Source organism: Podarcis bocagei, assembly GCF_964188305.1.
Source record: "Podarcis bocagei genome assembly, chromosome: 1".
NCBI classification, from domain to species: Eukaryota; Metazoa; Chordata; class Lepidosauria; order Squamata; family Lacertidae; genus Podarcis; species Podarcis bocagei.
This window is the reverse complement of record NC_138125.1, coordinates 23992792-24008097: the sequence shown is the minus strand read 5'-3', so window position 1 is coordinate 24008097 and position 15306 is coordinate 23992792. Positions and strand designations below refer to the sequence as shown.

The 15306-nt window shown below is 41.4% G+C and overlaps 1 protein-coding gene and 1 long non-coding RNA gene across 8 annotated transcripts in view; one reads left to right on the top strand and one right to left on the bottom strand.

The window, feature by feature from the left end:
- Positions 1-15306, top strand: part of LOC308575858 — a 59421-nt gene that overhangs the window by 5172 nt on the left and 38943 nt on the right. The window lies entirely within an intron of this gene.
- LOC308574572 (cation channel sperm-associated auxiliary subunit beta-like) overlaps positions 1-15306 on the bottom strand; it is a 49841-nt gene that overhangs the window by 4324 nt on the left and 30211 nt on the right. For all 7 annotated transcript variants that reach the window (XM_081172531.1, XM_081172534.1, XM_081172535.1 and 4 more), the window contains 9 exons: positions 14630-14774; positions 13715-13866; positions 12288-12430; positions 11184-11380; positions 10040-10366; positions 8742-8881; positions 6164-6373; positions 3977-4087; positions 482-592 (listed from right to left, as the gene is read on the bottom strand). In XM_081172531.1, coding sequence (XP_081028657.1) covers positions 482-592; positions 3977-4087; positions 6164-6373; positions 8742-8881; positions 10040-10366; positions 11184-11380; positions 12288-12430; positions 13715-13866; positions 14630-14774 — 1536 coding nt within the window. The remainder of the gene's footprint in view (positions 1-481; positions 593-3976; positions 4088-6163; positions 6374-8741; positions 8882-10039; positions 10367-11183; positions 11381-12287; positions 12431-13714; positions 13867-14629; positions 14775-15306) is intronic.

The following is a 15306-nucleotide window of genomic DNA, read 5'->3' as shown; positions in this document are numbered from 1 at the left end:
CACTTTATTTACATAAGCTGGTTTAGTTCTGCTAAATAGGAAGTCTGACTTACAAATTGGTAATGAGCTGAATAGAATAGAATAGAATAGAATAGAATAGAATAGAATAGAATAGAATAGAATAGAATAGAATAGAATCATAGAGTTGGAATAGACCTTTAAAGCTCTATAAGGCTTGGGAACCCAGTACCTTGAAGAACCATGGGAGTCTTTAGAAATTCTCCTTGGCATGGTAGAAAGCAGCCAGAGAAAGGATTCATTGGTTATGACACCCCATTTGCAGAATTCCCTCCCCAGAGATGTTTGCCTGCCACAACATTGTCATCTTCTCAGCACTAGCTAAGGGTATTTTTATCTTCTTAGGTTTCTTAGTGTACTGTTATTTTTATATACTTTACATACTGGATGTAATGGTTCCAGGATACTATATAACTCCTCCGAATAACAAACAAAAAGCTGCACATGTAGGCATAGCCCTTACCTTCTCCTTGCAATCAGAAAAGGCAACAGAAAAGGACAGCTTCATATTTTCTGTACATCCACATTCGGAGCGGTTTGATTTGCCAGCACATTGCTTGTACCGCCCAGAATTCTGTTGGAAAAGTAAAGGGACCTCTGACTGTTAGGTCCAGTCGCGAACGACTCTGGAGTTGTGGCGCTCATCTCGCTTTACTGGCCGAGGGAGCCAGGGTTTGTCCGCAGACAGCTTCAGGATCATGTGTCCAGCATGACAAAGCCACTTCTGGCGAACCAGAGCAGCACACAGAAACGCTGTTTACCTTCCCGCTGCTTGCACTTGATGTGCTTTCGAACTGCTACGTGGGCAGGAGCTGGGACCGAACAATGGGAGCTCACCCTGTTGTGGGGATTTGAACCGCCGACCTTCTGACCGGCAAGCCCTGGGCTCTGTGGTTTAGACCACAGTGCCACCTGTGTCCCAAAGAAGGTATAATCAAGGTAATTCTCAACTGGGCTTACAAAGTAGACCAACATATGCAATGGAAATCATTTGGCCTCTGAATCAGTCTATAGTTTTACAACTATCAGTGGACTGGGGAACCCAGTGCGTTCAAATTTGGTGGAAAAGGTTGTCAGAAAGAAAGGGAGAGTCAGGGCAAAGAGAACTATGCAATAACTCTTGTTCCTTAGTGAACAGGAAGTGTGATATGCAGTTGGGTTGAAGAGAAGCATTCTCTTGAGCAAGAGACAAATGAGTTGAATGGACATTGGGGCTCTTGGGTGACAGCAAATGATTTTGCAGATGAAGTTCTCTGCCTGCTTTTCAGCCTTTCCCTTTTTCTTCTCTACACTCTCCATATTCTTAAGCAGCCTTGATACTGTGGACTTTGAGAGTCTTTAATCAGTTGTAAAATATCATTATCTTGAATATATGGAATAGTGCAAAAGGAGCTATGCATACAATCCTCTACTGCCTCTTGTTGATAGAACAGGAAAACATGGAGGATTGTAAAATGGGGTGAGGCAGTAGAGTTCACCTAGGGCAAAAAAAGGAAATGCTCATATTGACTGCTCTGGGTGCTTCAAATTGTTTCCATAGCTCCTAAAGTATATTTACCTTGAGTGTGTGGAAAGTAGTTGGGCAATTGTGTCAACATATGTTCTGATCCTGATCTGTCCTATTACTGCAAAGGTTTGGCAAGTGATATGAGGTGGCAATGAGGTGGCCATAAAGTTAAAACATAAGGATTTGAGCCCAAGTTTTCAGGTTATTTTTCTCAGAATAGTATGTGAAAACCAGCTATTTATAGTGGGAAGAAGACAGGTGTTGAGTCTATAGTATGTGCAAGCAGGATGCCTAAGTTCTGGGGCAAATTCTATAGAAATGCTCATCTGGAAGTTGAATTTCAAGATTCTCCTCTTAATTAGAAATCTCTTTTCTTAATGTGTGTATGTGTATGTAAAGAACATGCAATAGCACAGAGTGCAAAATGGATAGCAATTTTGGACTTCCGGGTTAGCGCCAACGGCTAATGGCGGATTCCCTCCGAGCTTTGGAGGGAATCGGCTCCGCAGGATTCGGGTGTTGCCGCTGTGGCGACACGGGGACCCTTAAAAATCACAGGCAGGGAAGCCTGTGAACCTGGTGACTCGGCGGGCACCATTTGCGCCCCCCGACCCGTGAAGGAGCCTTTTTAAAGGCTTCGGAACAGGGGACGGGGTGAGTGGCGCGGTGCTGAGAGTCTACTGCTTCTCCTGCGGAGTGAAGCCGCATGCCATGGTCGGAGAGCGCTGACTTCTTCTTGTGAACAATTGGACTTCAAAGTAGCAACCCGTGAGTAGTACGGAAATTGGATTTTTAAAGAAAAAAAAATTTTTTTTGAATCAGGCACGATCAGGGAAGATGCAAACAGGAAGTCCGTCTCCCTGTCTTGTAAATAATCTAAAGCAAGGACTAGCTAACTAAAGTCAAGAGGATTTTTTCCCTTTTATTGGGTAAAAGATATTAATTGCACGATTTGGCAATTTAAGCAATTTTACTGGAGGATAAGAGCTAATTTTTGGAGCTGAGGCGCCACCCCCCCCGGACCCGGGAGTGATCCGTGAGAGAGCCTGTTGGAGAGATATTGAAGAGTTTGACAGCTGTCAAATTAGCTGTCAAGACGGAAAAAGCGAACTTTGTTTTCTATTGTCTCTGCTGGTTATATTTGTTACAATTGGGGTATACTTTGTCGAAAACAAGGAAGAACTGACACAAACTAACTTGATTGTTGGATTTGAACTGGAATGAATACTAAGTAACCAAAATCCCTCTAGAGGGGGTTTTGGGACATTACAACAATGGTTGAAGGAGGCAAAACTCAAGCTAAATTGGACAGAGTTTTCTTTCTCTTGGGAAAGTTACAAGGCCAAATTGATGTTTTGGCTACCAACATTGCAACTCTGGACTTAACAGTAAATAAGTTCATTGAATTTGATAAGGATTTGATCCAGGAAGCCCAAGCAGCTGGACAAGAGGAGAAATTTGAGAACTTTGAGAGTGTGGAGAAAGAGACACATGTTGTTTCTGAGGAAAAGGAAGGAGGAGATATAATGTTGCAGATGGCAAAGGAGAGCCAGAGGCCTGACATGATGGTTATAAAGGAAAATAAGAACTTGATGATGAAAATCTGGTCTGAATCGGAAATTGAAGAATGGAGAGATCTCTCTCTGTGGAGATCTGAAGACCCAAGGATTACAAATTTGATTAAGGTGAAAGTTGGAGCTTTGGGGACATTTGGATTTGAAAGGAGTAAGAAACAAGATTTGGGCTCCACTTTTAAGCATGGAGGTCTGGCTGGAAGAAACATTGTCCTCATCGGGCTAGAGCATCTCCGAGATCTGGTATTTAATATCAAGGACTATCAAAAAAAACGGCAGAGAGGAACTGAGAGACAATTAAGAGCCTCGGACGTGAGATCCCCAGGCTGATAGTAAATTAAGACTGATGGACATTCGTTGGGGATTGAAACCGGGAAAGGGGATGGGGTGGGGTTTGGGGATCCAAAGGGTGTATAATTATAATTCTTTTTTTAATCTTTATTCTGTTTTGTTATATGTATGAAAAATGGGGAATTCGTGGAAGGGAATTTGGGTCGACTTTAGAAAATGGATTTAAGAATGAGTAGTGATGTATAAATTTTGCTGTTTATAAGGTAAAATCGTTTTTTTTTATAATGAATCAAACATAAAAAGGTTAAAAAATTGGGGATAAGAACTTGTTGAATTAACAATTTGAATTGGAATATAAGAAGGGGAGGTGTGGGGAAGTCAGGGAAATATGTTATTGGAAAATAAGGATTGTAAACTGTATATGTTTTTAATTTTTCTTTTTTCTTTTTGGCTTTTTAATCTACTAAAATGGAAAATCTTCAATAAATATCTATTAAAACATTCAAAACAAAACAAAACAAAATGGATAGCAATTTTGAAAAATGCGCATTCTCAAATTCTTACAGGAGTAGCTATGAAGACTTACTTTTGAATTTGTAAAATAATCCCTCAGTTTAGGTTTGCTGGGGTCAGCATTATAGAAGTTTTCTGTGAGTGGAACAGCAATTCCCAAAACAGATGGTGGCCTGTAGTTCACCTGTATGAAAAACAACACAATTTAATGGGGAAAATTTATTGATTATTTGAAGAATTTTTGCAAACAACTTAAATCGTTAGTGGGACTGACATAAAAATGTGCAGTGAAAATAATTTAAATAAAATACAAAGGATAAATAGTAAATAGATATGAATTGGATATGCAGTGATAAAAGATAAAACATAAGTAAACACAGAAAGGGGGGTCAATGATTTGATATTTTCTAATTGGTTATATAAATTTATTTGTATGATAATCTTTGTAAATGAAAAAACACTTATTACCATACACTTATTACCAGCAGCACATATTTCGTTGTTTTTTTTTTAATTATTAAGGCTTTATTAATACAGATGAAAGAACAAATTTAAAAAGCAAACCAATCTAAATGAAAACAAAAAGAGAAAGAGAGATGCAATCCTCTCTCAAAGGTAGATCTCAAGCCGTGTCTCACACATAAGGGGGTGGTTCTTCCCAGATCTCACCTGGGAGCTTCCCTTCTTCCAGCCTCCCACCCTGGGAGACCTTCTCTTCCCTGCCTCTCACACAGCGTCCTTCACCAGCCAGCCCTCACCTTCATGTGCATACACCCCCTCATTGACCCAGAGCAGAGGACATAAAAACAACACCACCAAAAGCAGGACCAAGGGAAGGCAGGGAAAAGAAACATGAAGATGAAAATAATAAAAGAGTGGGGGGGAGAGAGAGGGGGGAAAGGAAATAAAAGGGCTTCTGATTCAAATATCCTGAGAAGACCTCTGCAGCCCAGATGTAATGAAGGGACGCAGAGGGCATAGCACTGCACATATTGGAAACTCCCTGATGCAGTCGCCATGGGCGGAGGCATCTCTGTCTCTTTCAAGATGTATCTGAATTTGGACTTAAGAAACAGACGTGTTTTGGAAGAAAGAGAATGGTAACCTGTGAAATGAATCAGGCACTGAGTGCCAAGGTTTGATATGAGGAGAACTCTCATTATCATAACTGGAATGCTACGTGATTAAAGGGGAGCCTTTGCTCTTTTTTTTTACATTATTTTTGCTGTGCTATGGATCGGCAAGCCTTCACTGAAAAAGAATCAAATATTTATGGAATGAAATTACTAATGGATTACAACTATATAGGGAATGCAAGAGGGATTCAAGAAGAACTTATAATTTTTTTTACGGAGTGCTTGAAAGAATAGACTGTGTGGAATACTGTGATGATTGGTAACATTGCCAACTAAAGAGAGCTCTAATTCTGATTTATTACGGTTTTGGTGAGACGCCAACTTGTTAGAAAAAACAAGGAGATAAACACTGGAAGTTAATCAGAAGTCACGGCCGGACCCTGGATTGCTTTTGGTTTCAGAGAGGCAAAATGGAGCTTACCTACGCATGAGTTTTCAATGGAGGGGCAATGTTGAAGAAAATTGACTGATTACAACATTAAGGAAAAGAAGAAGGTAAACAGATACTTCACACAGCTACAGAATATAAATTCCCTCTGCAAGTTAATGGATTTGGATTTATTAAACACGATTGAAAGTCATCACATCAGTGGCTGCTAGAACAAAGGATTAAGATCGGAATTGTGGAACTTGGACTAATTAAGAGAATTGGCGCAGGATCAAGGAATAACATCAACACCTGATATCTAGAACACAGGATGTTTAATTCGGAACTGTTTAGTTGGCTCTTTTGATTGTATTGTGATTTGGCGTGATTTGCCATCGAATTAATGTGGCCTCCATAGGACTGTTATTAATGAAACATTTAAAAAATTGATTTTTTAAAAAAGACAGTTGGAAATGTTGACCCTGCCTTCTATCAGAAGATAAGTTAGCTTTTACCTTTCTGCTTCACTGACACAGATGCCAGAGAGTGTAATGATGTCCTCAGCATCGCTCTCTGTTTCACGGGCCACACTTAAATCCATCCAACTCAGGAGTCTTGTGCCTGGGTATGGCTTTGGAACAATGTATCCCGGGGCTTCATAGAACAATGGCTACATCTGTGCCCTTCCCCTGTTCAGAACATTTAAGAAAGGGTACGAAAGAATTCTAAACTAAAATGTAGGATTTAGGATCCTTACCGGTAGCTGCTTTAAAAGTCTGGCAATCGCTGAGCCATTTGGTTCAGCGCTGACATCCTCAACTAGCCAGTCCGAAGGAGAGGTTTTAGCAGATAGAACATAGTGCATTGCTTTAAGATAGGAGCAGGAATTCTTCAGCGTTAAGATAAGAGTTATCACTTCACATCGGAGAGATCCCCTTGCGATAATCACAGCTATGGTGCTTTTACCCTAGGGATGTTTATGAAAAAGCATAACATTACTTGGTCTCCAACATAGATGAATATAATTAGCTTCTCATCATAGGATGGATCTACACACAGGGGGGAAACCCACCATAAATAAGTCAGAAATTAAATCATTATAACAAAAGAAAACAAACACTATGGAAAATCGCAAAGAATTTTGTTTGTTTGTTTTTTCTCCATCACTATTTGGTGTTGCATGTTTATAATGCATTTAAAGCGCTGTTTTTCGACTAATGTAGCTGTCTCCATAGAGCAGGGGTCATCAAACTAAGGCCTGTGGGCCGGATAAGGCCAGAGGGGCTCTTTAATCCAGCCTGAGGACCCTGCCCGGTCAGTCCCCATGCTAAACTGGCACAGCGCGGCGATTGACTTCCGCGATTGGCATGCAGGTGGCTTTGAATTGGCTTCAGGAAGCTCCCGCAGCCAATTCGAAGCCACAGACGCCTTTGGGCGGGCAGCGACACTGGGCAATTGAGAGCCGTCCCTGGTTTCCTCAGCACACAGGCGGCGAGGCTTCAGATTGGCCAGCAAGGCCATGGACAGAGAGGCCTGTGGGCATGTTGTGGGGCTTCGGCCGGAGCTTGGCATGCCTACTGGCCCAGACCTGGGAAGCTCTTCCAGAAACGATAGGTGCCACCACCGCTACCGGCTCTCAACCACTGCCGGAGGAGGTAGGAAAGCAGGAGGAGGGGAGGGCCTGGGGGAGAGAGAGAAGCCCACCTCCACCATTGTGTGTGCGTCCGTGTGCACATGCGTGTGTGGTCCAACCCTCCAGAAGATTTAAGGGACAGTGAGACGGCCCACTGGTAGAAAAGTTTGCTGACCCCTGCCATAGAGCCTTATCCATGCAAGCATGGCTGTTGATGTAAGGCATTTGCATTCATTTCACCAGCACAGCATGTGTGCATTGTACGTACTAGAAGAATTCCAAATTCTGTCGTCCATTGGAATAGTTTTAAGAATTCTCGTATGACAAATGCCTCTCCCACAGGAACATTTTAAATATTATTAATCTAATACTCCAAAACAAGCCTATGACAAACAATATATTCATACCAAGACAAGGGTCACACATCAGGTAAAGTTAGCTGGGACTGGGCCCCATTCATAACAACAGAACTACAGTAGCTTTTAAGCTTTCTCTGCCTTGCTCTGCCTCTGTGTGTGAGGGGCCTTGGATGCTCCTGGGTGATTTTGAGAGAACTTGGATGGACCTGTGAGATCTCACAAGAGCACTTCAGGGCTTCTGGAGCCCAGGATGCTCATGAAGGGGTTCAGTTCCAATGATTTGAGTGTAACACTATGAGTGGCTAGTTTTTATGTCCAGGATCCAGCCTGTTCTAGGTGTTGCCAATTAGTTTCCAGGCCCAATTCCAAGTGCTGCTTTGACCTATGAAGCCTTAAACGGCTCAGGACTATAATACCTCAAGGACCACCTCACCCTATATAAACCAACCAGGACCCTGCAATCATTACCTGAGGCCCTTCTGCATGTGCCTTCTCTACAAGAGGTCTGGAGGGTGCCATCACAAAAGCGGGCCTTTTCTGTGGTAGCTCCCCATTTGTGGAATGCTCCCCCTAGGGAGGCTTCCCTGGCGCCTTCATTGCATACCTTTAGTTGCCAGGTGAAAATGTTTCTCAGGCGTTTGGCTGATTAACATTTTATAGCTTTTAAAATGTGCTTGTGCTTGTGGGAGGGGGATTGCAGGCCCGTGCGCAGTGTGCCTTGGGAACTGGGAAGTAAGCAACAAAAACGACATGAGAAGAACTTGGAAATAAATTGGCCATGAGGTTTTGGCATAGGCATTGGGTGTGTATCCCAAATCATCCTACCTGACTGCTGGATGATTATTCACAAGGGTCAGTCCTGGGTTAAGGGTCCCCTCAAGATGCTGGTAAACTAAGCTGACAGCCCCTGGCCACTGAACCGAAGTCCTTTGGCCCATCACCCCCACCTCACGTCATCTGGACCTTCGGATTTCAACCCAGATGCCTTTACCATGGTACCCTGAGATTTTTACATGTCCAACAGGAGAGGCTCCCTCTCACCCCCAAGTTACACTAAGTATCCAACCCAATGCCTTTCCCCAGCACACAAGCTGGCCCCTCCCTGCCAGCTCACCACCACACCTACTAACATCTGCAACCAATTCCCATCACATCTAGCAACCAAGTCTCATTACTCTACAATTTCTAGGGTTCTGTGAGGAAAGCCATAGCGTAAACTGGTCTAAAACCAACATAAGTTTGTTTTGTACAAAAACACGGGGAGAAGATTTTTGGAGTCTGAATGCACATTAAAGCTGTTTTACTTTATCAAGGTACTCTGAAAAGAGCTGGCAGCATGTTACCTTTTCAAAAAATCTACTATGAACAGTGATATCGATTAAATTGCTATTGTTGTCGTCAAAATAAATGTTTGTGCTCACATCCAGTAGAGAAGGCCTTCCAATTGCAATGTACATTAGCCTATTATGAAACACATTATACGCTGTGGAAGGAAACAACAATGAAAATGATGTTTATTCCCAATATTTCTTTCCTGTAGAACAACCTCACACAAAAGGCAAAACTTAGCTCCACTCTGAGACTGCAGTTGGGTTGAAAAATACTTGAGGATTTTGGCTGATTCCAGTGTACCCTTACTTCATATACATCTGTGTGCATATGCACATCAAAATGAGAAATCCATATGAAAGATCTACAGGCAGGATGGGAGTCAATAGGATAAAAATATATGTAAAATACATTTTGTTGAATTTCAGTTAAATTATTAGAGTGAGGATTATAACTTATAAAGAGTTGTATAAAGATCTGTAGGCAGGATGGGAGTCAATAGGATATCCCGCTAGTTTCAAAATCTATATGACATATACATTTTGAAACAAACCTTTCTTCAAAATGAAGGGGAAGGTGTTCAAGTGGTTGGTAGGTGGCTACCTCCAAGCCCTGATTTTCTGGGCCCATTCCAGTTGGGTCTCATGCCTGGTTCTGGCACAGAAACTGCCTTGGATGCCATGTGGAGTGACCTTTACCAAGACAGATATGGAGGGGAGGTGTGACCTTCTCGGTTCTCTTGGAGTTCTCAGTACCATTCATCATGGTACAGTCAAACCTTGGAACTTGAACGTTGCCGAACGTTTCAGTTCCTGAACACCAAAAACCCAGAAGGAAGTGTTCCGGTTTTCGAATATTCCTCGGAACTCGAACATCTGTCCGGCTTCCACTTGAGTGCAAGAAGCTCTTGCAACCAATCGGAAGCTGTACTTTGGAATTTGAACGTTTTGGAAGTTGAATGGTCTTCCGGAACAGATTACGTTCGAGTTCCGAGGTTTTATTAGAGGATTATACCGTATTTTTCGCTCTATAACACGCACCAGACCATAACACGCACGTAGTTTTTAGAGGAGGAAAATCCGTAGCTATGCCACTCGTAGGCATTCCCTCCATAACACGCACAGACATTTCCCCTTACTTTCTAGGAGGAAAAAAGTGAGTGTTATGGTGCAAAAATACGGTAATTATTATTAATAAATTATTAGAGGATTATAATTTATAAAGAGTTTGCTTTCATATGATTTCAAACACTTTCAGACATTTTATAGAGAATTCTGAAGAGGAGAGAGACAAGAAATATATGCAGTCTTACCTACATTAACTGGAGTCACTCTGAATTTAAATTCCAGCTTTGACCCAATATCCAAGTATTTAATGGCATGACGTGGTAGGTCATCAAACTGTTGTATTGTATATCTACATATGTCAACAACAATTTTCCATTTTCTGGTATTTGCAGTGCCAAAGTCATACAAGAACCACCTCCCAGGTGGAATGTCTGTATTTAAAGGCACCCTATTAGGCATAGTAGCATCTCCTAAAGCATTTTGGTCATCCACAACTTGAATAATGAAGAAACTGCTACTGCCTGGAATCACCACTGTTTTCTCAAGATCGGTTGGTTTAAATATATTCACACCTGGAAAACAAGAAAATAAAGAAAACATCATTCAATGTGCAGAAGCTGCATTTCCCTTTGTTGTTGTTGTTGTTGCTGCTGCTAGGAATATGCTTAATTTACACAAAAGATAAACTGACCTGAAGCTATGGCTTCTTTGATATAAAGTTTAGATTCCTAATTTTTGACAGACTGCCACTACCTGTGTGACTCTCCTAGTCAACAGCAGCCCTGTAACTCCCACAGCTCATGAAACTTTCTATTTTGCCAGAAACCTCAGAAATGCAGGCAGTGTCAAGTGAAGGCAGAAATCCCATGCTTCATTCACAGGCTGGAAATTGGGGGCTCTTTCTCTTCTTTTTATGGGGCTACCAGATTAACCCCTTACCTTACTTTTCTGGGATACACCTTCCGTACCCTCCCTTCATTTTGTCTCCATAAGAAAAGTATGAATTTACACATAGTTGGAGACCCATTGGCTGGCTGTTGATTTAGGAAGGGGATCTAGTAGAAATAAAAATGACTGGATGGCGAGGAACATATGAAAGAGGCTACATAGGAAATTAGGAAATGCTGGGCATATTCATTAGATGAATAATAATAATAATAATAATAATAATAATAATAATAATAATAAATAATTTATTTATATCCCGCCCTCCCCAGCCGAAGCCGGGCTCAGGGCGGCTAACAACAATAAAACAGTACAAAAGTACAGCATAAACAACAATAGTATTCCCTACAATTCTTTTCCTATATATTTCCCCCCTGAAGTGTGATTAGCATAAGCCAAAGACCCTCCTTCCAAAAACTTTTCATTATCAGGTGATGCACAAACCTGGAGAAGTCAGCTGAAGCCTGTATGATATACTGCTCCCTGTAGGGGGCAAAACTCTTAAAGTATTTGCTGTACAAGGGCTAGCAGTTTTAGATTCAACAGGAAACCGATCTAGAACATCTGCCAGTACAGATGATATAAAGCCCGGAGGAGCTGGCGTCCTAAAAACATCTTTGATTATACACGATCCTCCTGGCCTAAATTAAAAAGAAACATACATTTAATACCACCTTGATGATGTCAGATCACACATCTAATGAATTTTAACGAATTTCGACTAGTTCCTAACATTCCCTTGCTGGAAAATAGTGCTAAGAGAAAATTGTGATTTCAAGCATGTCAGCTGGCACAGGGCTACTGTTCAGCAGCTATTTCTGATCTTTTGAATCATTATGATTTTGTATTGAGTTGTAGTAACTGTTTGATGAATTTGTCTTTAGCTTTATATTCTCCTGTGCTTTGAATTTACTACCATGATCACAATGTTAACTTGTAATGGTATTATTGTTACTGTGAGCCACTTTGAGCTCAACAGTTGTTGTGGGGAAAGCAGAATACAAGTATTAAATCAAATCAAAATCAAATGTATTTCTTATTACACAAAAATACCCCTTAATCTCCATGTTTGGTACACCTAGTAGGTGCAATACTTCATGGGCCATATTATCTGAACCTGTTCCTTCTGGCTCCAGCAATATCACATCCCTGGAAGACAGCAGACTCCAGCAGTCTTTGCTCCCAAATGTGGTGGTGGGTCCCCGTCCCCCCCAGATGATGAAGTCATGGGAAAACCATGTCATCATCATACACACTGCAGGAACCGTTTCCAACTTCCGACAACACACACATCACCTACTGATATATTTTTGAAGCCTACAAGTTTTGTTTGAAACTTGTATTACACGGTATACGTTGCAAATGTTAGTACAAAGTGGTTCTAAGAGCAGGCAGAACAAGAAAGTGGCAACCCTCTGAACAATTTAACCAAATTAGAGAGATGCTATTTTGCTATATTCTGTAAAATAGCAGGGTACATTAAAAAGAAAAACCCAACAGAACAAGACATTGCTTGTTAACAAAACATATGCTGTTATTGATATTTACTCATAATCTAATCTTTTGCCGCTTTGCAGCCTACTGAATCTCTCATGTTTTGTTACCATCCGTGGCTCATGGTTTAAAAGTAACATTTGCTCTTCAGTGATATACTGTACAGCCAAAGGAAATTCAAAACCTAAGTCAATATCCTGGAACAAAGTGAGAAAATTAATTATATAATTTTTTTCCATGCGTTTATAGATAAAAAACTTGCTAAACTAGCTTAGGAATAAATGGGAATTAAAAATAATAATAAGAAGAAGAAGAGTTTGGATTTGATATCCCGCTTTATCACTACCCAAAGGAGTCTCAAAGCAGCTAACATTCTCCTTTCCCTTCCTCCCCCACAACAAACACTCTGTGAGGTGAGTGGGGCTGAGAGACTTCAAAGAAGTGTGACTAGCCCAAGGTCACCCAGCAGCTGCATGTGGAGAAGCGGAGACGCGAACCCGGTTCAGCAGATTACAAGTCTACTGCTCTTAACCACTACACCACACTGGCTCCACACCACACTAAGGGATAATTTAATTTATAATAGCAATCAGAAAAGAAATTGCTTAGAAACTGGTAATTAAGCAGCACAGTCATAGCTGCAGTAATCACAAAGTAATACTGATAGTACTAAATTTCTCCCTAGTTTCTCTTAAATTTCTAATGAGTACAAGACTATGTTTTTAAAAATCAGTATTTGCTCAGCGTCCTGAAGATAATGGTAGAAGTCAGTTAAAGCTATGCACTTTCAAGTCCCACTTGAAAGAAGTGAAGGAGTTGAAGGTGGCAACTTAGTTGGAGCATTATGTGACTTTGCCTGTGCTAAGGGGAGGGGCAAACTCAATGGTTTTCTGGAAGTTTCATTAATGCACTCCCTCGGCATATAGGGCACATATACAGGAAATATGGTTCGGATTGAGTTATTGGGACCCGATTGCGCCGCTGAGGCCCACCGCCTTTCAAGGTGTTGCTGCCTGGCCAGGCAGGAGCAATAGCCAATGCCCAGACTGTCAGCTTTAATGGTCCTTCTTGGCAGGGAATCAACCAGGGTTCCTGGGACTGGGGAGAAATTTCCTGCAACGACTGGAGCACGTGAGGCCTGAGCTCGAGGGACCGCAAACGTCGCCTCTGCTCCCCCCCAGAAAGCAGTGAGCAGCTATTTTTTTTCAGGAACAAAAGAATTGTCTTTCTTGATTTAACCTATTATAATGGTGGCTTTTCTGAAATCAACTTTTAATGGTTTTTTTTTTTAAAGAATTAAATCTATTATAAGGATATCTAGATAGTGGTGAAAAAATGCTGGATTAATGACTCCACTGTCAATTCTAGCACTAGGTTACTACTTTGACATGTTGGAAGAGTGACGGTTTGTCCTTAACAAGAACAACAATTATTACAATCTCATAGACATTTTTCATTCACACATCAAAAGCATCCTTAACCTTCAATAAAGTGTCCACATCCACACTCGTCTCTTTTACAAATGTGGCAATTGAATCATTCAAAGAAATATGATTTAATATTCCCAGGTGGTCAAAGTACATGTTGAAGATACCCTTTGCTGGAGGGATAAGCTTGGCATATCTCGGTGAACCTACAGAAAAGGGGGGATATAATAGGTTTCTGTGAATATTTGGCGAGATCAACAGCTCTTCCAACCCATATTTAATCAATGCAATAAGGAAATAGATCGTTTTGACCAGGAAAAAGTATATCTAAATTATGCAACTTCTGACAATAGTTCCTAAGGGCCAGGATCTAACAAGGCCATATGTGGTCAAATACTTTGAAGCATGCAAGGAGGTGTTGTTCCTTTTTGGAAGAAGCTCCTTGTGCCTCATGGTCTGAATGGATTGATCTGCAGTGGAGGGTTTTGGAAGGTAGATGCAGGGTGCTGCAGCAACAAATGAGTGGATTAAAAGCTTCTAAGACCCACTAGAAGATTGCAACAGCTCTTTGGATCCCAGCCAACCATACTACACTATGAGATATCAGCAAGCAGAATGCATAAGGCATTTATTCCCTGGAGAATAATGTGAAAATAGGGGTATCAGGAGACAAGATAATAGCCTTTGCTGTTGGTCACCCAAGTTCCTGCAATCTCACTTAAGGTAGAAGTCATAGAAGATGCAGTGAATCTATGTCTCTAGTCTACATGGTTCTTGGTTTGGGCACCCTTAGGGCTCCCTGGTTCTGCCCAGCAGAGAGTGAATTTCTTAGGTGCATCAGGTGCTTCCACTTGTTTCTCCCTACCTAGCTATGAGAACACATAGGTTGGGGGACCTGGTTACTTAGCCTAATCTCATATTTGAGTCTTCAAAGACTGCAGGAGACTCCACTTTTTAATGTTTTCCTACCTGCCTTAGTGTAGAAAAGGTTTGCCGAGTCAGTCACAAATATAATCGCTTGGGTGTAAACACATGAATCTACCTCTATAATCGTCTCAGAAGTTAAGGTGAAAAATGGTATAAAAGTGGCGCCTCCATCATAAGAAATCCACACCTAAAAGGGAGGGGGAGAGACAATAATGAATATTGTATAAGAGATCTTTGTTGGCATCCATCTGTCTTGAGAGACAATGGATTGCGCCTCTGGGGGTGAAGTCAAACCACTGTGTTAGCAGCACTGAAGTGACCTCCCAATAATAATAATAATAATAATAATAATAATAATAATAAATTATTTGTACCCCACCCATCTGGCTGGGTTTCCACAGCCACTCTGGGCAGCTTCCAACAAAGATTAAAAATACATTAAAATGTCACACATTAAAAACTTCCCTGAACAGGGTTGCCTTCAGATGTCTTCTAAATGTCAGGTTTATCTCTTTGACATTTGATGGGAGGGCGTTCCACAGGGCGGGCACTACTACCGAGAAGGCCCTCTGCCTGGTTCCCTGTAGCTTTGCTTCTCCCAGTGAGGGAACTGCCAGAAGGCCCTCTGCGCTGGACCTCAGTGTCCAGGCAGAATGATGGGGGTGGAGACGCTCTTTCAGGTATACTGGGGTTTTTTAATGTTTAATGTTTTATTATGT